Genomic DNA, 25,400 nt, shown 5'->3' on the forward strand with positions numbered 1-25,400 from the left:
TCAGCTGTGCTTGAAAGGGTCAGTCATTTGAGACTTTTAACATTAAAGATCTTTGCAAATTAGTTTTGCTCTTGCCATACTGAATTTGTTTGTGTAAAAACCTCAGTGGATTTGGTATGCGCCTGTCTTTGAAGGGGTTTGCTTCAAAGGCTGCTTGCACTTCGTATTTTATATGCTGAGATATGCCGTCCGTGAAAGTTCGTTGCTTTGTGTGGAAGCGTCAGCTATTGACCTAGTTAAAACCTGCAGGAAGGAAAAGCTGAGCTTAGGTTTTCAAAGCCGTCAAGGAAACTGGATGCCTAATGCTCGTTCCTAATAGGAAGCTAGTGCCTGAACTCCGGAGGGGACTTGGAAAAGGACTGCTAGCCTTCAAGTCCCCCCAGCTCTGTAGCACACACATGAGGATGCACTTAAGTCTTCTCCTGCACGGGCTGCATGTAGGCAAGCGGATGTGTACGTATGCAGATGCAGCGGGGGGTGTAGCTGGCTTTTAATTACCCTAAACAAGACTTGCATGCAAAACCCGAAATACTAAATCGAGGCGGTTTGGAGGTTTGCCCCCATGGAGTGGTTACAGCTAGGGAGCCCGTCACCCCGGGGGCCGCTGGGTTCGGCACGGGGCGGAGAAGCTGAGGGACAAATTCAGGCTTCCCGCAGTAACCCTCCGTTCGGTCTCCGGGATCGATACAGCCCTGAATCTCCTTCCCTCCCTGCCCCTTTCCTGCTTTCCTTGGCTGCCGGCAAAAGGAGTCAGCTGGTGGCTTCGATGGCATTTTGAGATTTCGGGATAGTCGGTCAGTCAAAACGCAGCTGCGATCGTGGCGGTCGGAAGCCGCCCACCTGAGATGTAGTTGAACCATAGCTACTGTTTAAGAAAAGTTTTTTTCCCCAAAAGTAGTTTGGTCTTGAAAGTGAAAACGTGAGAACCTGTCTAACGCGGTGCCGTTTTGCATGTTTGTAGTAGACCTGTCACCAGACAGGTTTTGCGCGGTGCCTTGCAGGAAGCCCTTTCCGTTCGAGCCTGACGCGTGCACGCACATACCGGTGCACTGCAACTCCTCATCGTCCAGCTTAAAATACACAAGCAGCCGCGAGAGAAATGCACTGGTGGAAGGGCTCTCGGGCTGCTAACGAGACTCGCTTTAAGAGCACGGCGCAGTACTAACGAAGATTTCCCTTAGCAGGAAGCTCGTTGTCGGTGTTGAATGCGAACGCTGCGTTCCTGGTGAACGCTTATCTCGCCGAAGGCAGCGGCTGCCCCGCGGGGTTTGTAGGATGTGATCAGTTGGGGTTTAAACAAGGACAAACGAAACAGCACCAGAGGATCATCCTGGCTGAGCCGCTGTTTGAATAGCCACCGGGCCAGCGCTGCCTTGCAGAAAACGCTTGTTCCTCTGCTCTTTCCCTCTCGCTCGCTCTCGCCGAGATTTATGCACAATATTATTTTAATCCCGATCCTCTCCCCTCTCCCCCTTCCCCGCGGGCTCTCTTCCCCCCATGCAGTTAGGCCGGCTGTGGAAAGCACGCAATTAGAAACAGCTGGCGCTGCAAGCGCGTTTCCCCCGCGAAGGCAGGAGCAAGCTGCGCGCGGAGGCCCGGCGGGGCCGAGGCCGGCACGGAGCAACGCCGGCGCCCTCTCGGCCCGCGTAGCCTTCGGAACGCTTTGCGCCCGGGTCCGATGGCTTTGCAGCGTCCGATATTCGGGGTTTCGCTCCCCCGCCCCTGGGCTGCGTAACTGCGCGGGGCCGCGGGGCGAAGCGGACGCCCTTGGGGGCGGCGGGCGGGTTTTTGGGGGGTCCCCGCGCGCGGCGGAGGGCCGGGACGCTTCCCCGCCGCAGCAGCGCGAGCTCGCGTTGATCAGAGGTTTGCTGAGACGTGGCGCTCGGTTGCATCTGCAGCTTCTTCGCGTGTGCTCGCTGCAGAGCCCTGGCTTTGGACGCTTTGCCGTGTGGAGCATGGGAAGCCCCTAGGCGAGAAGCGCTGGGTTTCCAAGCCGGGTTTCCCACCCTCTTTAAACACCCAAGAAGGTATTAGGCTTTTAGAGGAAGTTTCCAAAGCAGGTAAGCAAGTTTAGCATTTAATTGCCAGTGAAATTGGTTAAAGCGGTAAAAAGTCACACCTWTGGGCTTCATTAAGTACCAAAATGCCTGTTTAAATATATCCTTTAGTGCCCCAGAATGGCATAAATTGCCCAGATTGGAAARGTCGGGGTTGTAGCTAAAACACCCAGCAGGAATAATGTCTTTCCCAGCTCTCCCGTTCCCAGGTACYGTCCAGCGGGAGGGGAGTAAACCAGGGCTGGGGTCGGGGAGATAACRCGACTCGAGTGCTTGCGCCGCGCTGCCTCTCAGTTTTGGGTAAGGTCGTGGTTGTGGGTGTCCGTTTGAGGGCAGTGAGGCTCAGCCAAGCATCCTGCACCCGGACTCGGCGTTGCAGCAGTCGGGAAGATCCCCGGAGCTGCGCTGGTGTGCGCGCGCGGAGCCGGTGCCATGTCGGAGCGTTCGTCTCGCGGACGGACGTGATCCGCAGCGAGGTGCGCTCGCCCGCTGATGGCTCCTGCCCTTCGCCTGTTCCTGCCGGATCAAACGCTGTCGTTTGCCCTTTGCTTTTTACCGCTTGGGGAACACGKCTGTTGGAATGTCTCCCGTCAGTCCGGGAGCTGGGTGGTTTGCAGGGCGCGGAAGCCCCCAGCGCTTCCAAAGGACGGTGCTCGAGCCCCGAGTTTTGCTTTGCGTTTTGAGACAAAATAAAAGGTGGTTGAAACTGCCAGGGTKTTGGAGGGGGAGGTTGTCTTGGTTTGGGGTCAAAACTGCTGTGTTTTTTTCCCCTTGTTCCAATCCCGAACGCAGGCCTGCCGGCAGCTTGGCTCGGACTCGCCGGCAGAGCTGGGGACGTGTTTGTGGGTTTGTAAGGAAGCCTGAGCCCAGGTGAGTTTGGCGGCTCTCGTCAGGGAAGGCCGTTCCTCGCCGCCAGCCCCGTGCTCTCCGCCGCCGTGCCAACGGGGGGACCGAGCCGGCCGTGGCCTCCTGAGAGCCCGGCACGAAGGGCTGCTCCGATGGATACTGTGGGCTGGGACCGTGCTGGGATGCACAACTCGGACCCGGGCTGGGTGGCCCGTGCCGAAGAGCGGTCCAAGGTGCAGGTGGCTGCCCGCTCCCGTCGCAGCCGCCTTCTAGCCGGGCTCGTGGTGCTGCAGCAGCACGGCCAAGAGCCAAGTGCCACCTTCCCTGGGAGCTGCTGCGCTGCYGCTTTGGGCATTTGGGGGTTTCCACGTGCAACGTTCCCGAGCGTCTCCGGAGCCCTCTGCAGGGCTGAGCCTCTGCAGCCAGTGGGAAGCTGGAGCTGGGAAGGGGCTAAGAAACCTAACGCCGTGAGAAGGCTCTCCATAACGAAGGGTGCAAACACAACTATTTTCGTAGATGACTTTCTTAGCAACAGGGCTAGAAAAGAATGGACGTGCTGCCTTATACGTTGCACGTTAGCGTTAGCCAAAAGCAGGCCAGCAGTCTGCTTTTGGCAATCACATGGATCCTCCAAACTGTAAAAGAACTTAGCAGCAGCTCTTATTTTTAAAAATCGATTTTGAGATGGGGGATGTATGGGTATGAATCTTAATGCTAGTCTCGTATGTGACCAGCTTYGATTAATGCAAATCTGCAAGGCCACCTTGATTCAACTCATGATGAAACATCACCCATCGGATCTGCAGCTACCTTGCTGAGATGTTGCTTTTGCGTGTAATTAAAGGGCAGGTAATTTTTCTGGCCATTTTTGATGCTGTCTGGGTAGCAGTCCTCACACCTCATCTCTGATTAACACGGACGTCTATGTCTGAGCTGTTCTTCTAGACTCTCAGTGCAGTCAGCAGAGACGGAGYGGCGTGTAGGGCACGGTTCATCTTATCTCTCCGGGAGAGGTCTGAAAGAGGGTGAACGAACTGTGCCCAGTAGTGCTCGTTTCTCATCACCCGCCGTTGAAAGTCCAGACGTCTCGCCGCAGCGCGGCCCTCCGCGTCGCAAAGGTCTAACTCCGGTCACGGGAATCCGCCCTGCGATGGCTGGCGTTTCACGGCGCCTTGATTTATCCTCGCGGGCAGCCAAGMGAAGGGGGGGATTTGGGCGCTCGCGTGGCACGGGAAGCAGAAAACCTATTTTTGAAATGGTGATTTATCGCGCTGGCCTCAGACCTGCTCTCGTTGCAATCAATGGCAAAGTTCTCATTGACTTTAATCAAGCGGGATTATCTCCATTGTGCGATARCAGTCGAGAGCATGATGTAATGGGCAGAAAATAGCATTTGTTGTTGTCAGAGTAGAAGCTTAATTTCTTGTACTCTTTTCCGTGGCCGCCCGCCCCTTTGAGCCTTACCCTTTGGAGCCTGCAAGCAGCTTTCCCAGCTCTTCCTGATTGTTTTTCCAKCCCCATTACGCAACACGCGGCCGCTGGGCTTCGGAACTTGGTCATGAGCGCCGTCGATAGCTGGAGAGACACGGCGGGGGCAATTGACTCTCTCTGGGTTTTAGGGCTTTCTAGATGAATAACGCCAAAATAAATACAGCGTCTTATGCTGTGACACGCTAACGAAGCAGCCCTGCGAGGGCGCGTGGAGAGCTTCGGGAGGAGGCAGCAGGGATGCGACCGCCCGGGCGGCGCGAGCGTGGAGCTGGGCTCTGCGGCACGGAGCATCCCTGAAGGCTCAYGTCTCTTCGTGGCTTTTTTTCTTCTTTTTTTTTTYCCTTTAATGATGGATTTACGAGGAAGTAAGAACACACAGGCTGGCAACAACATGCCGGGTTACTTAGTCCGGTCGCCTTGTGTCCTTGGCTTCCTCTCTGCTGGGGTTGCAGCCCTGTCCCTCCCGGAGAGGCCAAGTGCTTCGCGTGCTGCCTGAGCACCGAGGACGGGGACGAGCCGAAACTGCCACGCGGGGGCTGCTGGGGTGACCCGCTCGTTTGGTGAAATTGCATCGTTAGGAAACAGAATCGCAGGGTGAATTTCAAGGTTCCCGGGGCTGCTGGTGCYGCTGGTGGGGCAGTCGCGCGCCCGTGTTTAGGCAAGAGCAGCCTCGTCGTTTCTGAAAAGGCGAYTGAATGCACGGGCCAAGTTCTGCTCTGAGTTACAGCTGTCCAAATACGACTTAAGTGAAGTCAGTTGAGTTATTTTGAACTTATATTCAATATTCGGAGCAGAACCTGGCTATGCCCACTTGCAGTGTGGAATAATTTATTTCAAGAAGAAGGGGTAAAAAAAAAAAAAAAGGAGGAAAACATGATGGTGGTTGGAGGCTCAGTGCGGGTTGCTCGCTGCAGCGTTAAGAGTCGGTCTGCCCAGCTCGTAACGAACGTTTTACTGTCCGGAAAGAACTTTCCCTTCAGAAAGCAGGTTGCCTCAAATAGCCGTGGTCGCTCGCTGAGGGCATTGGGTTATAACAATAAATAAAAGTGAGCAGTGCTTCTAGAAATGCGAGGAATGTGAAAATGTTTAAATGATTTAGTACGAGAAAACTGTATTTAAACATTTAATTGAAGAGCATGCTTTCATCTTTAAAACATTAGTGTTTGAACTTCCATCCAAGTTTTTTCCCAACTTTCTTTGCACTTCATCATATACAACACAAAGCTGTGCTCTGCAAAGTGAATAAACTTCCATTTCCCCATTCCCAGTTGTTGTTGTTGTTGTTGTTGTTGCCTCAAACGCACCTAAGTTACAGTGAAGAAGTAGTTCCAGGGAGAACTGCTAAACACGTTGTTTCCTCCATTAGTTAGGAAGATCCGCGTTTATTTGAAGAATTCTAGCTCAAAAACACGGTGTCCAAGCAAATCCTGTAAAGCTGCATGGCTTTCCATATGGAAACCGCACTGGGGACAGATGTGTCCGTCAGCGCAGCATCTTTTTTTCCCAGTGCGAGTGAATACTCGCCTGTTGGCCATGCCCCTCTTCGGCGGTGAACGGCTAGCAGAGTTTCGGAGTGTCGGCTCTACCGGCGCAGGGGGTGGATGCGAGATTCAGCTGTAACAAATCAGGCTTCGTCTCCAACCTGCCCCTCGGCATTTGAAAGAAGATCGTGTAATTCTCCGGGTGGTATAGCTGCCGAGCAAAGAGAAGTGGCTGATTGCAGTTTTGCATAATCTACATCAAATCCAGTGCTGCATTGCAAAGAGAAAAATCTCTAATCCGTAACGTGGCCCGTTACGCCCTAACTGTAGATAGGTTAAAAAAAAGCAGTGACCGCTGGACTTATCCTCACTGTAGTGGCTTATTGCACGCACACACTCCCTTTTGGGGTGAGTGAAGGGAACCGGCTTAGTAATTATTTGCTGCCCGTTCCGGTAGGAGGAACAGCCCGCGTACAAGTGTCGCGGGGATGGAGCATGTTCGCGAGCTCTCCGAGGGCTCTTTGCCATGACCAGCCGTAAGACCGTGGCCCTTTGGCCTGTTGGGTCCCGAATTAGCATTGAAAATGTCGGTGTTTGTGTTCTTTCAGATGTCTAAGCGTGTGCCTCACCGATAGCCTGCCGGGCTCTGATGTGGAGATTTATGGTTTCTAAGCACATTGTAAAAATTTTATAAAGTACCTTAAATATTTACACAATAAGCATTTAAGGAAACTCTGTTATGTCTCTAATGGAGCTGTTGATCCTTCAGGTCCATCAGACCACTAATACCTTTTTTATTTTTTAATTCCCTGACCTCCAGAAATTGCTTTTTTTCACCTGATTGTTTTTAAGCAGAAAAACAAATGGAAATTCATAYACAGGAACCTATAAATAATGTTAATGACCTGGCTTGTATCCTCAAAAGCCAGGAAATTTAAAATCAGGACTGCAAGCTGGCCCGTAGGTCACCTAAGGGTGGGAAGAGCAGAGGCTGGGGCAGGGGCAGGAGGAGTCCTTGGGCACGTGGGACGTGGGTGGGATGGTGGGACACGTGTGCAGGGTGGTGAGAGGCCCCGGTACCTGTTATGGGTGTCTGTCCCTGAACGGGGAGGTGTAACGGGCCCCGCCGTGGTAGGAAGCATCTGTCCCTAGCGGTGCAGGAGGTGCTTGGGGAACCGCAAATGCAAGACGGTGCCTCCATGCAGTGCACGATTTATGACTTCGAGCCTTTGCAGCTCTAATACTCTGCATATCGCAAGGTTTGGGGGTTAAAATGGTGCTGACGTTGTCAATAGCCGCTTTGCCTCCTGCGATCTTTCTGACACGTAGGGTGTCTGAACGGCGGGTGGTCATCGTGCGGTGGCCTTGCAATGGTCCCTGGCCACGGAGCTGCTGGTGCTTTCACACCAGCTTTCCAACTGCTCTGATTCCCCGGTGGTATTTCCGACGCCGGAAATCTCTCTCAGCCGGTCGGCTCCGCAGGCATCCCGTTCGCCCACAGCTTGCCGAGGGATGCGAGTTGCCGTGGGTCAAGCTGCTGGTGGCAGGCAGGAGTTTGCCTGCGTTGGCCCGGACATGCCGTGGGGCACGCGCAGTCCCTGCAACCCCGCGATGCCAAGCTGCTTCTGCTGTCGCTGTCAGCAGAATGGTCTCTTGGTCTTTGGTTGCATTCACTGCTTTCCAGTTTGTGGGCCCTATATGCCTTTGAATTCGGCCTCCTGCAGGTCGCTGACAGATTTTACCCATGCAAGTGTTGCAGAGCTCCTGGAGCACCTGGGACGTGGGAATACTTGTGCATCCACCTTACTGCGGCTTACGGTGTGCACGGAGAAGCTCTGGAGTTTCAGGCTGGAAGCAAAATGCTGCTGTACGTTTGCACAGGCTGCTTGCGCCTCCCTCCTGCTGTATCGTAGCCCGGGGCCGGCTAGAGCCCCGTGAACCTGGGAGTGACCGCACCGAGCTCCCCCGCTGCCGCTGGGAGCCGAGCGCGGCCGTCTCCCTTGCAAGGTCCGTGCTGTTGCTTTTTAGCAGGAAAGAGGTCCAGAGCCCTCGCGGGGGCTGTTTCCTCGCGTTTAGTGGCTGCTACCGTAACGGGCTTGGTAGTTGCGTTATTAGGAAAAACCGTATCACCTAGCTCAAAGTCGGCCCGTTTCTCCCCTGCTCTCTCACACGTGCACTTTTTGACCCATTCACATCGATTTTTTTGCACGGATTTCGTTGACCTCCTGCTGCCATCCTCGCCTAAACCGCATTCCCGCTTTGTCCAGCTAAATGAAGGGAGAAGGCCAACGCGGGACTGATGCACGCCTTGGTGGCAAGTGGTCACAGCTCCCTCGAGCCGGAGCCGGAGCGGGAGCGCACGGGGCCGTGTGCGCCATCTCCCCGCTCGCAGCGGCCGGCGGGTTTCTCTGCGCTTCCGGAGATGCACATTTTTCTCATGCTAGCACGGCAGGCGGATGTTTAGATCACAGAGGAAATCAGATTGCTATTTTCTCGGCTCCGCATACAGCAAACAGCTCTTCAAAATAACTCTGGAGTCGTAAGTGCCAGGAAAAAGAGCGAAGCCAAAACCCTGTAAACAAATAATTGGTCTTTCTGCTGCAGTTCTCCTCCTGAGCTCAAAGTTTGCATATTGGTCCCGACTTGTTTCTGCGTTTTTAGCCTAATGAGCAGCTATTTTCAGTGTAAATGGATTAAGTATGTGCCGGACGACCAGTTTTACTGATCCCAGGGTTTTGACTCCAGGTGATTTACTTGGACCGCGGCGCTTTCGGAAGGGAAACCCTAATTGCCGCTTTTCAATTCGGGAGCTTGGGTTGGGGAAGCGAAGCGCCGCCCCGATGCCGCGCTGGGTTTTTTCCGCCGGCAGGCAGCGTCGGGCTCCGCCGGGCAGCCCGCGGGCGCCAAGCCCCATCCCGGCATCACGGGCGTCCCCGTGCCGAGCCGGCCGGCGGGGAGCTGCCGCCGGACCTCGCCGCCGCGCTTCGCTCCTTCTAGCGCCGCTCCGCTTGAGCTCCCCCCTAGGAAGGTGGGGGGCTAGTTTTGGGCGCAGCCRGGTGAGTTTTGAGCGTTTCCCGCGCCCGGCTGGCCCCGGGAGCGACACCCGCCGCGGGGCGGGAACGGTGCCGCTGGGGCCGGGCGAGGGTCCTCCGCGCTCTTCGTCGTGCCGGGGAAGCTCTAGGGACCGTTGTAATTACTGCAGACATTGCGGTCCACCGAGGTGGGGAAGGGGGGAGAACGGGGAATTTTTTTAGGCTTTATTTTATTTTTTCGCTTGGAAATGCAGCCTCTTGCAGTCATGCTGTCACAGTTAAAATAAGGTTTAAATTACAGGGCTGGCTGTGGCTTTTTCCCTTTCTTTCAGAATTTTTGCCAACTTGCAATTTACTTAATGAAATCCTGCTATTTCGTTTAACAGGGATATTTTTTGCAGATGTTGATTTAACCCAGCTTTATAAAATATGTGAACTGTGCAGTTTCTTTCCTATTTTTAACAATTTAAGGATTCTAGTGCAGTAACTTGACAAAATGTAAATGTTGATAGCGTTGTTTGTTTGCACCGCGGAAATATTGAGGTTTGAGGATGAGCCCGCCTTCCGTATCGCTCGCAGCCACTCCTCGCTCCGGCAGGAGCGGGCAGAAGTGTTGCAATAACGAGCCAAAGTAATCCAACGTCGGAAATATGGCGCTCATTGGAGCACTCTCTGCCGCTTTGCCAGTGCATTTCTGCAAAATATCTGACACRGATTTTTCGCTCCATTTTTCTTCTGGTTTTGTGCAGGGGGTTTCTTTACATGCCCGTGTGTATCGTAGGTATGTGACCTAGTCTGCTAGAGAAGAGAGAAGAGAAATGAGTCTCTTTTAGGCGGTTGACRGGCCGCCTTTTTAATGTATAATACCAGGCATATTTCCCCCGAATATGCCTTGCTTTATTTTTTAAAAGCAATACCCCTTGAGGGGAGAGAGAGAATTTGACATTTCTCCTTTAGTGCTCAACTGTGTTTAGGGTGTATAGTCTTGAACTCGTTAGCCATAACGAAGCGTTCGCATGCTCTGTTAATCTCCCTGTCCTTGATTTACAAAGAGCCCTATCTGTTCTCCTTTCCTTTTTCCTCTCGATGAGAAAGTCATTTAGTCTGGTCCTTAATTTCCAGGGTTTATAACCGCAGCCTGCAGGTTCACAAAAACATTTCATGGGCAGAAATTGGGGACTGCAGAATTGCAACCGGGACCCCCGACCAGRCCGTTCCTGAAAAAGGTGATTTTTAGCTTGAAAATTTCTGCTGCCTTCCACGGAAGAGGTGAGCGTGGCCAGGAGAGGTGAGGGGATGTTGGACTGGAGCGAATCCTCGCTCGTCGTCCGACGGTGGCAAGCTCCGTTCAGGAACCCACGTTAGCTGCTTGGTGTTGAGGGAACATCGCTGGCAGTCGGGAGCCGGGAGCTGGCGCTGGCCGGGCGCCTCTGCCGCGGGTCTCCGCATGGCCCGTGCTGTGCCCACGTTGTAGCACGTTAATCCCTTCCTCTTGGAGCATCCGTGATGAAGCAGGGGTATTGGGKTRGTTTGGGTTCGTATTGGTGCGGCAGGACAGGATGCATCCCACTGAGCTGTGTGTGTGTATTTTGGTATTTTCCTTCTTTTTTTTTTTTTTTTTTTTTTTAAGAAGCTGTGGTTTTTAGAAATGAAAACAAGTCCTTCTTGGACCGGGAGGGTAATTAGCATGAGTCACCTCCACTCTCGATGCGCAAATACACGGTTAGGAATTTTGTCATTTGGGAGGTTGTTGTAAAGATGCTTTCGGAGACTTTCAGAAGCYGCACGTTAGAGTCCCGCTGGGCCGCGGCGCGTTGCTGTGTCGCTTCTCATCCCCCGTCGCCTGCTTCGCCCGTGTGCAAAGCCGCTTGCTGTTTATCTGAACTTCAGCAGATTTATAGCGCCGTTCCGGGGAGTCTAAAAACAACGGGAGGGATGTTTGCGCTTCGGGGGCAGGCTTATCCCACGCCAGCCGAAACGCGCGTCCCGGCTCCGTGAGCGTCGCTGGCGTAAAGAAGGGTCGGGAGCTGCATCGCAGCGCGCGGGCACGGCCGGCACCGGGAGCCCGTCTCGCCGCTTGCGCCGTGCTGCGCGGCATCCTCGCTGTTGGACCGTTGACGTTAGGGACCGACTCCGGGGCTTAAATCCCGAGGTGCTTAAGTCATTGTTTAGTCTTTGCTCCAAGAGGGAGCGGGAGCCCGTGGACGTAGGCCGTGAGCGGCTCTCGGCGGAGCTAAGCGCCCTGGGACCTTCTTGCCACCCGGGTTTATCCTTTCCGTATGACCAAGCTGGCGCGTACRCAGAGGGGATTGCTTTCTTTCGAAGGCACCAAGGGCGCTTTGGCACCCCAAATCCTCTAATTCTCTGTAAAAACTCCTGGAAACCCGTGGCAGAAGAAACCCAGGCGAACCCAAGCTGCATGGCGTGCCGTCCCGGCCACGAAGCCGTAGCCCAAATCTTGCGGTGCTTACTCAGACAGGGAGTCTCAGCGAGAGCTTTATCTGGATGRGGATCTTGGGACTCGGCCAGTAAGAACAAAGCTTGAGTTTCCATTTCATTCTCTAACCGTGTCTGGTTCCCATATATGTAAGGGCACTGGTGCCGCGCTGAGGAAGAGCCTTTTCCAAGGCTGCTGGGACAGAGCTATGGGCTGCTTCAGGCCGGAGGCCAGCGGGGAGGGAGACGGGACGGGCAGGGGATGCGTGTTGGGATGGGGGACCCACCACCGGTGCTGAGCAAGGGCTGGGGAGGGAAGGCAGCGGCTTCGCGCAGGTCCCAGCCCGGCGGTCGGGTGGGAAATCCTGGTGGCCCCAAGGTGCTCCCTAAAGGGGGTTTCCTCCACCTTCCCCTGGGCATTTCCTGAAAAAGAGCCGCAGGTAGGAAGGTGGTAGCCCAGCCGTGGCGTTGAGTCGCGGATTTGGGGGCTCGCGCTTCCTTGCTGACGCGCTCCCTGTTTTTGCCCGCTTAGCCGAAAGCGTTGCTCCTCCCGGCCGGAGCAACCCGGGTTGCAAGGAGGAATCAGAACGATCCCTCCCCATCCCTTCCACGACCCATCTGGAGAAAAGCGGTCGGCAGGTCCCGGCCGCCTCCAGTAGCCCACCATCCTGCTGCTCCTCCGTCGGCACTTGTTTTCCCGCTCGGCGACACGGTTCCCTACGAGCTTTCACAGTCCTCGGTATCTCCCGAGGCTCCGTGGTCCCTCCGGGATGCCGCGGGACCCTGCAGCTCGGAGGGAGCRGGGTGGCCGGGGGCTCGGTCTGCCCGCTTTGCCGCTTCTCCCGCCGTCCGCCTCCGCTCCGCCGCTGCTTTGCAGGCTTCCCACTGACAGAGGCGGCAGGGGGAGAGGCTGGATTCGTTCTCGCTCCGTAGGCAGCGCCGCAGTCCGGAGCGCAATTGTGGGCTCTTAAAATATATCTGCCTGCGCCATGATGTTGGGTTTTGCTTTGATTTCCCCCTCAGAGAAGCAGCTCTGCTCATTTTCCGGGTAGCAAAAGTAGTAAAGCGTCGAGAAGCTGCTGCGCTCGCGGCTGGCTTTGTTTCCCGCATCGTGTGAAAGCTCTTAAGCCCAAAGCTGCTCGCCGTGCTAGCGCTTTCGGGCCCAGGTCTCGCAGAAGCAGCCGGGGACGTCTGGAAGGGGCCTCGCTCGGGGGAGCCGCGGAGCATTCCCCCTCTGGAAGCGACCCCCTTCCCAGGAACCCCCAGCGTGGCTTGCAAATGCCGCCCGGATTTGGGTCACGGAGATCAGGGGAGATGCGGGAGGCCCTTCGGGCTGCCGCCTCGCAGCGCGCGTGGTTTTAATCCCGGCTCCGTTGATATCGCCTGTGCCGCGGCAGGTACTTCCGTGCACGAGGCAGGAGAGGAGCAAATTTTCCTTGTTACCGGAGTGAGTTCGGTTGCAGTTTTGAGGTCTAAAGCAGCAGGAACAGCTGGTGGTTGGGCTTGGCTGGCGAGYGGCGTTTGCAGAGCACCCCGGGTGCCGGAGCTGCCCGCCGTCCTCCTGAGCGGCTTGATGCCCTGCTATTTCCTAACCGCCCGGGGAAAAAAACGGCCCTTTTCCGCTTCCCGCGCGGGAGGCGGCGTGCGGCGGTCGGGGGGCCGCGAGCGAGGCGTCCGGCGCTGCGGCGGCAGGGGCCGGCGAACGCTCCTCGCGACGCGGCGGCGCGGGGAAGCGGAGGACGCGAGCGTTTTCCGTCCCTCCGGCTGCCTTCGTGGCATCCTCCCAAAGAGGCCACATCTGGCTTCCCGAAACAGCTTTGCAGCCCGACGGTGGCCAGCCTGCCCGAAAACCTGGCTTTGTTTAATGCTAGCGTGAACCAGGCAGAGTTTTGATTTTATCATAGTCTGAGCCTCAAATCTCCGGACCAGAAACTCTCCGCTGAGCTAATTCCTAGACATTAGGATTGCGCCTGGCGAGCTCTGCTCTTAACTGCCTCCATGATATTGGGAAAATCCCCCAGTTTCTCCAGTTGGGAGCCCCGCGCTCGCCCCGGCAGCGGCGGCGGCCGAGGGCTTCGTCTCAAGAACGCCGCAGCTCCCGCCAGCCCGCGGCTCATTTTCGGGGCCCGGCCGCGCCGTGGGTGCGCCGCGCTCGCCCCGCCGGCGAGCCGAGTGGCGGATCAGGAACCGCCGCCAAGTACCTGGCGTGCTCTGCCCGAGAGGCACCGGCGAAGAGGAAGGGATTATTATTCCTGTTTCTGGTCGTCGGGACCTTGTAATTAGCTACTGCTTTTAGAACGCTTTGAAGCTCTCGGCTGAAGCCGCTTGACAAGCGAAACCTATCATTATTTATATGCTGCTCTGCAGAATCTCTCTTGCACCTTGAGATGCTCGGATGCGTGGAAGCGTTTCCAGCTCTGCYGCCGGGCGCGTGATTCCCTGCCTGGGGGAGGCGAGCCGGCATCGCCCGCCGGCCGCGTACCCCCTAAAAGCGTCGCCGCTTGCCCTAACTTTGGCGACGGGACCCGGCGGGCCGCGCCGCTGCCCACCGCCTCGGCCCCGGGAGGAAGCGGTCGGAGCAGGCAGGAATGCGGCGTGCGTCCCCCGGATTAATTAATAACGAGCGCTGGCGCCGCGCCAGGCCGGAGCGGCCGAGAGATAAAGCACACAAAGGACGGCGAGCCGTGGGGGGAAGGAAGAGTTTGACTTTGCCGYGGCCGAAAGGGAGATTTACAGTCGGGTGATTTATTGGGTGATTTCCCCCAGATTCTCAGTGTTTCTCTATCTCGAGCTGGGAAAGAGGGATCGCGTACACGTTTGTTCAAAGGATGGGGAAACTTCTGAGTTCTCAACCACAAAATCAGAAAAAAAGGCTTTTTCRCCCCCGATTTTGTTCCATTCCAGAGCCGAAGGTGCCACCACCCGCGCTCCTGCCCTGCGTCCCCTGGGGGAGCGCGGCTTTTCCCCTGCGTTTAGCCTATTTTTCTGCCTTGCCACCCAGGGCAACAGGAGGCAGAGAAAACATCAACCCCTGCTAGATGCTGCTGGGAGGATTTTCTGCAAATCTCCAGATTTTACAGAAAAGCGGTTCCCACGGACATTTCCCCACTGCTTTTCCCCAACCCGCTCGTCTCCCCTGCTCGGCCGGCGGGTCGGTGATGCCATGCTGGCCGGGATGCAGCACCCGCAGCGGGATGGGCACCGGGGCTGCAAGGAGGCGCCGAGCTCTCGGAGCGGGACCTTGGGATTGGGCTGGGATTGGGCTGATTTCCAAAACTGGAGAAATCGCAGCCAAATTATGGCTGATGACAGGTCTGGTGCTTTCATAATTGGCAGCAACTGGAGGCGATTACGTTTGGGGCTCCTTGTGAAGACGTATTTACATTGTCGTGTTAACTTTTACATGCCAGGGATGAGGCGGTTGCATGCGCCGCCTCCCAGCCTCGGAGTGATGAATGTGCCTGCGGAAGCTGCGAGCGAGGCAAGCCGAGATTACGCTGAGACTGCTCAACTCACAAAAACGCCTAAATCCCTGAAAACATTGGCCTTGGAAGTTGCACATAAAAACGTCAGTGAAAAATACCTGAGTTGCGCTTTTTCAATTTTCTTACTTTTTTGCATTGTTTACCCTTAGCCGAAAAGACCTTGGTAAACGGCGCAGGGGAGCTGGARAAAACTTGGTAAATCACCTTAAAACAACGTTGTGGACTGAGTGTCTAATGGCTAGAGAAGATGCGTCAGGAACAMATGTCTTGACTTTAGCTTCCAAATAACCTAGGTGGTGACGTCTTACAGACTTCACGACAGAACTAACCACGGCATGTGTTTTTGCTTGAAGGACATAAAAAAAAACAAAACTCAGCCTGAGCTGATGATTTTGTGGAGCGGTTTCTTTTCTGCCGAGAAAATTGCTCTCGTCCGAATTCTTGGCATTGTCTGCTGCCCTGTGTTCCTTTTGTTTCCCGGGCTGCCATGGAAATGTCCCCCTTTCCCCCCCGGTCCTCTCCACACGCCTACTCCACCGTCGTCGTCCCCCCTCCTCCTTGCATCAGCTCCGCTGCCCATCAGACCCTTTTCGGAGCTAATTTAATTAATTAACCCAGCACAAGTGTTCTTCTGAGTTAATCATCGACTGGGTTTGCGAATTAGATCAGCTCTTGGAGGAGGCTGGGCAGCACCAGAGCTCTGGCCCGAGGGTGGTGGCCGGAGGAGGAAGAGGAGGGGAACCTGCGGGGCGAGGGGTTTTCCAGCCGTTTGCCCTGCTTTCTTTAGGGGCTCGTTTTCTGCCAGATGAGTGAGCCGAAGCGGCTCTTCCTGCGCCCGCTGGCTCGGGCGGGAGGGAAGCGCTGGGAGCACGGGCTGGGATGGAGGAGCTGGGACCGTCCCTTTTGGCTGCAGCTGCAGTAACGCCCGCTTTGTCGTAAAAGAAAATCGCGCCGATTTTAAACTCGGGGCCTCCGCTGGGCCGAATCCTCTAGGTGTCTATCGGAGAGCCGACCCACTGCCGCGGGAGGGAGTTTGGGATTTTTCAGCGCGGGGGAAGCGGCAGACTGCAGCCCTTGGTGATTACGGGCTCCGTTTGAAGGACTAACGCGATCGGTTGAGCTTGGCAATCGACTGCGGAGTTTTTGGCAACTTCTCGGGGACCTTTATGGATTAGGGAGCACGTGGTTTGTCTTGGTCGAAGCTAGGATGTTAAAAGAGCCTTAATTGATTTGGGCCCGAAGGAGAAGGTTCCCCAGGAATGAGCCTGTAACTGTCCAGCCTCCGATTTGCAACTCGTCACCTCGTGCAAGCCCACGAGCCAGGTGTCCTCATGCAACCCAACACAGCTTCTCGTCTCTCCGGGCAAAGCAAGAAGCRGTTCGACAGCGGGACGGAGTTGCCCCTGTCCCCTCCAGGACTTCCCTGGCTGGAGGACAGCGTGGAAACCCCGGCCGCCTCTGCTCCCCCGGCTTCCCCGTGGCTCAGCACGGGACGGCAGTCCCGAAGCCTGCCGAGCCGGCACCCTCCCAGCGGCAGCAGCGATCCGCCCGCGGCGCGCTTGCGGACGGACTTGGGACGTTGCCTTAAGTGCATCCTTTGGAGCCAAGGCGTCCAGCTTCTGTGTCCATCCCGAGCAAAGGAGGAAACCCTGCTCGACGTGCAGGTGCTCAGTGCCACGGCAGGAGGTCGGGGGTGCTGGGAGAAGCCTCTCGAGGAGCAGGAGCGGAGGGGACCACCTGGGCCGTGCTCGGCACCCGTGCCACCGTGGCTGGTGCTTGGGGCTTGCAACAGCAGCAGCTGGCGATGCCGACGCTGGTGGGGACGYGGCTCGTTGCCGCCTGCGGCTGTGCCAGGTCTGCTGCGCGCTGGCCAGGGCGGGTGTCCTGTCCCCGTGAGGACATCCCGGGATGGTGCCGGCACCATCCCATCCCGGCCCTCAGCGCRGGTGAAGGGGGCTTAGGGCACCCTCGCTTTCCCTCGGCATGGGAGACGGTGGGATCACAGCCTGCATTTGGATAGTATTGGAGAGACTCGGTCAACAAAATTGCATTTTCCAGTAAGAACTCTTGGGGGGTGGCATGCAAATATATATATATATATATATATATCTTTTTTGCTTCCATTTTCCTTGAGAAGTTGTGTAAGGGCTTGGGGGCTTGGCTGCAAGGAGACATTTCACCTTCCCCAAGCATCCGCCTGCTCTTGGATTTTGGGATTATTTTCCTAGAATAAGGAAACGGCAGCTTGAGGCCTTGGAGAAGGGGTGATGGAGCAGGGACGCCAGTGGCCGGGACTCCAGCGTCGCTGAGAAGTTATTTCTTGAATAGCTGGCTCCTACAAATGAATGATGGTGGTGGTGACACTTTAACTGAAAAGTGCTGCCATCTGTCCCAAATCGGTATCTCTGCACCTCGGAAAAGCAGCTGTAACTGTGCGCGAGGCAAGCGGGCAAGGAGCGCGTTTGAGCCCCTGGGGTTGCAGGCGCTGCCCCGCGTCCCTGCAGCCGGGGAGCCGGCGAGGGCTTCAGCGCCGCAGCTTAAATGCCGTGGACTGTTCAGGGGGGTTGGTTTTTGCAGGGGGGTTGGGGGGCTTAAGTGAYGCATTCCAGCTGAAACTTGTAAGGCTGAGGTATTTAAAGTATATAGGCTTAACGAAAATGATTGTGAGCTTTGCTGGGGCAGATTGACAATTAATTTTTTTTCTTTTTTTGCAGGGCCATAAAAATTCCATTTCTGCCATGGAAAGTTTTAACCTCTTCGTTACCTTGGAACTTGTTTCTAAGGGCCTTAATCAGGGATTATTTCAACTGATGGCTCCCTGGTGAACTGTTAAAGGATTTCTGGGGAAATGTGCGTGTGCTTTGGGCTGCGCTTTTTATCTGGACCTTGCTTAGCAGCTTGTTCGTAGTGACCTATTTATGCGTATAGCCGTGCCGGTTCCCTGCGCCTGTGTGTTCGGTAGTATAAGCACGCTTCTGTACTGCTACGGGGGGGAAAAAAAAAAAAGGAAGAGTGAGCGTCTGTCTAATAGTGGAATAAAACTAAAAGGAAAGACCGTGGCTCCCTTTGCCCTTGCATGGAGGAGGTGGCTGAACYGTACGGTCGGAGCAACGTTGTGTTGCCCCTGTGACGCAGCCGCGGTGCCACAGAAAAGGCTGCACGTGAAAACCTGGCGTGGGCTAAGTCGTGGGGACGCTCTTGAAAATCCTGCTTCGTCTCTTTAGCAGCCACTTGGGACTTCTCCGGGTGCCCAGATGTGCATTCAAATCCCTGTTAGTGCGGTAATTCTTTTTTTTTTTTTTTTTTTTTTTTTTTTTNATGCATGGTTTCTCCTTTGGGTGACTCGTGATACATGCGTTTCGAAAAATGCGTCAGCTTTATTAGGGGCTGCTCCATAGAAAGGAGGTTGACATCGCTTATTCCTCATGGGGGTGTCCGTTTAAAAAAAGTAAAACGGTGCGATTTGTGACCATCTCGGGAAGAGACAGCACAAAAATATGCCTCGAAGCGCTGCGGTAATGAAAAACTCTGCTTCTGGAGAAAATCACTACCAAGCTTCCCTATGAGTTGCCACTGCTGTGTAAATCACAGGGGGTGATTTTTGCTGTATTCGGGGTGAATACGTCCCTCCTCTCCCCCATTTYCCTCCAAAGTACGGAAATCTTACTTGCAGCTGTATCTTGGTGGGCACCACAGTACCGCCGCAGCTAGGGGTACGATCGGCTTCGCGAGGGGGGTGGCAGATGCCTCCGTTTGTGAATGTCCCCGCTATCTGGGATGACCCGTGGAAAGGACTCTTGTCCGGGAGGAAAACCCGGCCCGTGGCGCAGGAGCCGGTGCAAAAGTCCCGGCCCGTGGCGTGGGAACCGGTGCAGAAAACCCGGCCCGTGGCGCGGGAACCGGTGCTGGGTGCTGGGTGCTGGGTTTCGCCTGTGGGAAGAGGTTTGCTCGTGCGACTGCAGGGTCGGGAGCCACGCGGAAGATCCGAAGCATGAATCAGAGATACTTTAATCTGGTGTTTTTGTGATCTGCCCATGTTTCCCAGCCTGCTTTTAAATGTAACATCAAGGAGTGGGCAGGGCCTGTGCTGGGTTTTGTTTTGGAAAAAGCATCTTTCTTTTCTTTCTTAATGAACCGCTTTGAACTTTACTGGCATCAAGTGCTGTCAAATTGCAGATAGTCTGAAAGCTCCCGCTCTGCACGGAGGAGCGCAGGTAGCAGCGGTGCTTTCGCCGTACGGGCCCGAGGAATTACAGAGTTTGCTCTTTGCATTTATTATGCTACCCGGATTTCACGTGCCGGGGCCGCGCAGGAGCGTTTTCCCGTTAGGTCCTGGTTTTGATTCCCTGTCGTGCTTCCTATCTGGTGTTTTTATCTCGAGCTGTTTGCGTTTCCTTTTGGATGCGTCTGCTGCGAGGCATCGCCGCCGCCGCGGAGGAAGCGGTGACCCGCCGGAGCGAGCCCCCGAGTAAACAAGCGCCAGCGTTTCAGCGCGCCCGTCTGATCGATAGAGGTGGCTTTGATGGAGGAGATAGCCCTGACGCCAGCCTAAATGTAGCTGGTATAAGTTGTAGCTGCCTACAATGATAGTTGTTAAAAATGTGGCGTATACCACGGAGGCAGGCGCTGTGGGACTAAAACATTTTCCTTTTTTCCGAAAGGAATCCAACAAGCGCGTCCCTGTTCTGGGGGGAGGGAAAAAATAATAATAATAAAAATGTGTTTTCTTGTCCGTGCATAAAGGGCAGTGTGGAAAAAGAAGAGGGAAAACGCAACATTTATTTGCAGTGCAGGGACACGCTTTTCTGCCGGCCGCCCCTGCTGTCTGGCGAGTGGTAGCGGCTAATAGCTGGAGGCGAAACTAATACTTGGCAGGGGATAAGACACAGCGCAGGCCCCCTCGTATCAGGGGCTCGCTAAAGTGCTCGCTTTATGTCAGGGCTGCAAGATGAGTTCATCTTTTCAGGGTTTGCTTGAATACGCCGGGAGATAAAAGGACCAAAGCGAGTCCACCTTGGCGGCCGCGGGCAGGGGGGCGACGCCGGGGCAGCGGCGAGGACGGGGACCCTTCGGCGAGCTTCCCCGAGGCACGCTCTGGCCCCGCGAACCTTTCGGCCGTCTCCTTTCAGCGCGTTTGGTTTGCTTTTTGGACCGCAGGCGGGTTTCTTCCCCTTCCCCTGCTTTCAGCGTGTGCCTAGAGGGGCGTTTTTATCCCAGTATTTCCCGGTTCTTGGAAAGCAGGCACGGCGTCGGTGATGGTTGCAACCTCCCATCAGACGTCCTAGCAGAACCGGTGCCCTTTTCCTCCCGCTTGGGTTTTGCTCCGCTAGGAATGTTAATTTGCAATAAACCATGGGAAACACCTATTTAAAATGTTTATTGCTAACTATTCCCCTAATGAATTCAGCTGAATGGGAAACCGAGTTTTGAAGTTATCCCGGTCTCAGTGCGTAAGGGAAGTTTGGGGGGGCTAAGCGACAGTTTCCAAAAAATACAGTAACAGAAGCTCGTTGCCGAAGGGGCAGGCAGGGCTTTGCGGAGGCGGGAGGCCACACGGGCGCAGAGCTCTGTAGGTATCCAGAAGTATTTGCCCAAGTGCTTTTTGAAGAGCAAAATGCTCTGATGGTCTGCGTGGTAGTAGACCGGGGCAAGTTGTCAGAGAAGGCCGGAAGATTTTCACCCATGCCAAGCTCTTGTTTCCAGGGATTTGCACAGACCTAACTGAGGACAGTCTTGCTTCAGTAATGTTCAGTTAGATAGGGCTTGGTTGGGTCAGATTTGTGTTGATACCGTCAACTGGATTCACATAGTTTCTGCAAACGCTGCAGAAGTTCTATAAAGAGGTTCTGAAACTTTCTGTCACCAGTTTCCTTAGAGTTTCTGTTCTTGGTGGAGATCTTAGTATGTCTTACTGGGACTAGTCAGCTCTTTTTTTTTTTTTTTTTCTTTTTTTTCCCAACTCAAAATTAAATTTGAATCTTCTTCTCTTCCTCCCCTAAAACATCATGTTCCCATGACTAGTGCTCTGCAAGGTGTTGTGACATGCTTTGGGAAGAGTCAAGTCCAGTGAGCAGTGTTTGACGATGATGGATACAACATAGTCATCCCGCAATTGCAGAGGAAGTCGTTACCCTTCCAGGGCAAGTCGTGTTGCTCCTCTAAGTCCTCGTGATCCGGGGGGGCAGTAGGTGCCTTTGAGATGGCAAAGGACATGAAGGTTATTGGTCAAAGAGCAAGAAAGGGAGAAAAATCTTTGCGTTTACTGATTCATTTTCTTGCTAGAAGAGTGGGGCATTTGGAAGAGCTCTGTTCAAGTGACTCCCTGAGCTGTTCCCAACCCTCTAGGAGGACGGGAGTCAGATTTGGGCGAGCTGGGATTCACTTGCGGCTTTAGCACCCAAAGCTTGTGGGGTGGGAGGGCTCTTCTGGTGGTGCCGGTCGGGGTGAAACGTCACAGCAAAGCGCTTTCATGTGACTGTGCTGGACGTTACTTCCTTAGAACAGTTTTCTTAGTTGAACAGGAACTTCAGCTTCCGTCCGAAGGTTGGACAATTAACTGTATTCAGTTTGACGCAACCTCTCCTCGCGCAGAGACAGATCCAAGGTGGAATCATGAGTTTGGGTGTTACGAGAGGAGGGAAGGCAAGGGATTGCATCGGCTGGCTAGAGAGCAGCTGTAATATTTACTTGTGGTGTGAACTAGTTGAGAGCAGATTTAAAATGCACTTATTTTTGTGTACATGCACGTGCAGGAGTTGCAGTTGTAGAAGATGGACCTTTTTGGCGATGTGCAAAACAAAAATAAAATGGACTATCATCAATGCAAGAGCAAAGTATTTCCTACCCGTCAGCGTTTTTGCATAGTCCAGCTCCCAGAGCTTGCCGCTTTGGGGAGAACGGGGTGAGATTTCAAAGGGAATTGAAGTGATTTAGAATATATTGGGAGTTTCAGGGAAGATGAGGATGCTGGCCGCCACCGCTCCGCAATGCGGCCGCCCCTCCTGTGCGAACGCTTTCAGGTTTGCTGGCGCAGTACCGGCGTGCAGGGTTTTCGGCGTGGAGTTGTTGTTTTCACTGCGGCGGTTGCTGCGGTCGTTGCACCGCTGGGGCCGTTCCTGGCTGCGTTGGCAGGAAAGCCGCCCGTGGAGGGTGTGACGGCGCGGGAGCCCTCGCCGGGGTCAGGCCACGACGCGTTCAGGTCTCCGCCGTTCCGCAAGCGCCCGCCTGCAATCCCACAGCCTTTCTAGCCTTCCGGTAAGACCAGAACAAAAATCATAGCATCTATCGTCGTGAGAAGCGGAAGGTAATACTAAAACCGGTGGATTCTGCTGCTTTGGCTGTGGGATTGAGGAGCCTAAAGCAGAAGAACAAAGCTGGTTGGTAGAGCCGTGGATGCCGTGTGCAGAAGTAGCTCAGCTCTTTGGTGGTTATTGCATTCCCTCTTTGGGAATTGATTGACGGATAGGGCCCACAGTGCGGTCGGATCGCCGTGGCTTGCTCCCGAGGTCAGGAAGGCTCTCGCTCTGCCTGGGCATGGGTGACCGTCTCTCTCGGACGGGACAGTGCATGCTCCAGCCAAGAAGCAGAACGAGGTATTTTCGACCCAAGGAGGAGAGCGAAAGGCGCTTTGAATATTGCTCCGTGTTTTCATTGCTCCGTGTAGGAACGGGCCAGAGTCTGAGGAGCAGCCTTTTGACTTGGGCCTCTCCTGGCTTCCCCCTCTCTCGTGGTGGGGTTCAGGATAACGGAGTATCAGTTGGAGTGCAGTCTCCCGTTTCTCCAGCCCGTTGACCCATCTGTAGGATTGCTTCGGGATCCTTCCTTTGCTCTCCCCAAGGCATCTTCACGCATTGCCTTGGTTTGCAGAGCTGCTAATGCTTCATTTAAGGGGAGCATCTGAGGACGGGGCGCCTTGCAAGAGCCCAGTCACTTGCCCGCTTCCCTTCCCCCCGACATTTGTGCAGTTACAACTCGAGTTAAACTCTAACAAAGCCGCTTAAGTCGCAGATAGCTAATGGGCAGGAAAGCCCCTTCCACTCCCGCGCGACTGGAGAGTGAAAAGAAGCGGGGCTGTCGGCCCGGGCTGTAAATCCGGTGCGTCAATAGAGTCCCTGAAGCAAAATAATGGCATCACCCTGCGTGCGAGTTAATGAGACTCGATGGCACGGAGGCAGGGAGGTCAGCAGGCCCCGGTCCCGTGACGCCTCGTCGGAGCTTCGCGCAGGGCGCGGAGCAGGGCCGGTGCAAAGCGGAGGAGCCGCGCCGGGGGCAGCTCCGGGCTCCTTGCCCGCGGCACGCGGCTCGGGCTTCTGCCGGCACGGGGAGGACAACCTCCACCCCACGGGAAGCGACCCGTCCCCGCGCGCAGCAAGCACCCAAGTGATGGCTTCCCTTAACCTTTCGTTTGCTTTCTGTTCGTTATAAGGTTATCTCGGACATCCCAGAGTGGTTTTTCTTTTAACTAGTTTGGTAGCAAGCAGGATTGCTGTTGAGAAGAGCCGAGTTCACCCCATTAGGGGCCCTCCGAGAGCTGAGAGTTCCCATGCTCCGTCTCGAGGCATCAGAAATACTCCGAGGAGCTTTAAAAAGGCTTCTGGCTATCTGTATCCCTCCCGTCTTCCTTGAACGTCATGCCCAGAAAGAAAAGACCCTTCTTGTTGTCCTGAAGAGAATTCCATGGTTTTATATAAGGACATGTATAGTTTGTAGAAAATACTACCCCTGTGGCATGAAGCGTCTTCTCCAATTTCATGTTCCCTGGGGGAATATGTGAGTCCCCGTCAAAGGCTGTTACATAGCAGAGATGCTATCGGATCTTTTGTGTGAATGGTTCGTGGACATCCCCCGCATTTCAGCGCAGCGGAAGGTTGCCTTTGAAAATCAGGGTGCAGCTGAAGTCGCTTCTGTTTTCAGATGTTTGTGGAATAGATGAACTGTTGCCTGATCTTGCAGGTTATCGGATCAGGGTCTGCATAGCTCCATCAGCTTGAGCAGCGCGTTAGGATAACGTTCTTCCCCTCCTTTGACTCCCAGTGTCTTGCATTGAAGCAATGGCTTAGACACTGGCGGACCAGCCCAGCTGCCCCATGGATGACGTGTGCGACCCAAAACCTGTTGGGGAAGTGGCACCGTAGCACAACAGCTCCGCGTGCCCTCGGTGCTAGAAGCTGGCGCACCTTTGCCGTGAGACCAGCTAGTCCCAGAGACTGCGGGGTCCCAGCAGTTGGCCTCGGGGTGGTTGCCCCATGCGAGTGCGAAGGAGGACTTGAGATCCCCAGGAGCCCAGCAGTTGGGTGGCCATCAGCCTTGACTTGTCTTCCTTGGTGGCATTTGACATAACCGTTTGAATGGAAGCTTTATTCATGTGTGAATAGAGCTGATGGGTGGAAATAGTTGTTTTTTCACGTTAAGTATGTGTCTTTTTTCCAGGCTGTGGCAGCAAGCCCTGACCGTGTCTTTGCTTTTCCCGCAGATGCCAGTACGTCACCCGATGCCGTTAAAAGGAGCCATTGGTGTAACGTGGCCTACTGGGAACACCGGACTCGCGTTGGCCGCCTCTACACAGTGTACGAACAGTCTGTCAGTATATTTTATGACCTACCTCAAGGAAACGGCTTCTGCCTCGGACAGCTAAACCTGGAAAACAGGAGCGAGACTGTGAGAAGGACTCGAAGTAAAATCGGCTACGGGATTTTACTTAGCAAAGAGCCGGATGGCGTGTGGGCCTACAACCGCAGCGAGCATCCCATCTTCGTCAACTCCCCGACACTGGACATCCCCAACTGTAGGACTTTGATAGTGCGCAAGGTGATGCCTGGCTACTCCATCAAAGTGTTCGATTACGAGAAGTCCTGCCTCCTGCAACACGCCACCGATCTGGATTACGCGGACGGGCCCTACGACCCAAACAGCGTGCGGATTAGCTTCGCGAAGGGCTGGGGGCCGTGCTACTCGAGACAGTTCATCACATCCTGTCCTTGCTGGCTGGAGATCTTGCTCAGTAACAATCGATAACGGTCAGCCTCTGGCGAAAGGAAAAAAACTAAAACAAAAAAAGAAAGACACAGACTATCCCAAATATCATCTACCTAGATTTAATATAAAGTTTTATATATTATATGAAAATATATATTATACTTGTAATTATGGAGTCATTTTTACAATGTAATTATTTATGTATGGTGCAATGTGTATATGGACAAAAAACAGAAAATGCACTTTGGCTTATATAATTCTTTCAATACAGATTTTTTTTAAAAAAAAATTATACAGCAAAAATAGGAGAAAGCCCTAATTTTGATGTATGGTTTTTTGAAATATTATTAATACCCAGACAAAAAGCTAATACCAGTCACTCATTGATAATAAAGTATTCGCATTATTGGGGGGGGGTTTAATTGTCTTTTTTTTTTTTTGTCTTTTTTTTTTTCTTCTTTTTTCTTTTTCCCTGGTTTTTAAGTGCTGGGCAGTGTCTGCTCCGGCGTGCTGCAGTCAGGGGCGATTTCCGGGGGGCTGCCGTCAGAGCCGGGACGCTTGGGAAAACACCTCATCGGTCACTGGAGGGCTTCAGGT

General features: G+C 54.4%; 1 protein-coding gene across 1 annotated transcript in view; it reads left to right on the forward strand.

The window, feature by feature from the left end:
* The window catches only part of SMAD6 (SMAD family member 6), a 43,477-nt gene extending 18,583 nt beyond the window's left edge, over positions 1-24,894 (forward strand). The window contains exon 4 of the mRNA XM_026073416.1: positions 24,301-24,894. Coding sequence (XP_025929201.1) covers positions 24,301-24,842 — 542 coding nt within the window. The 3' untranslated portion in view covers positions 24,843-24,894. The remainder of the gene's footprint in view (positions 1-24,300) is intronic.
* Positions 24,895-25,400: the final 506 nt, after the last annotated feature.

Source organism: Apteryx rowi, unplaced genomic scaffold (assembly GCF_003343035.1).
Source record: "Apteryx rowi isolate R43461 unplaced genomic scaffold, aptRow1 scaffold_11, whole genome shotgun sequence".
In the NCBI taxonomy this organism is placed as follows: Eukaryota; Metazoa; Chordata; class Aves; order Apterygiformes; family Apterygidae; genus Apteryx; species Apteryx rowi.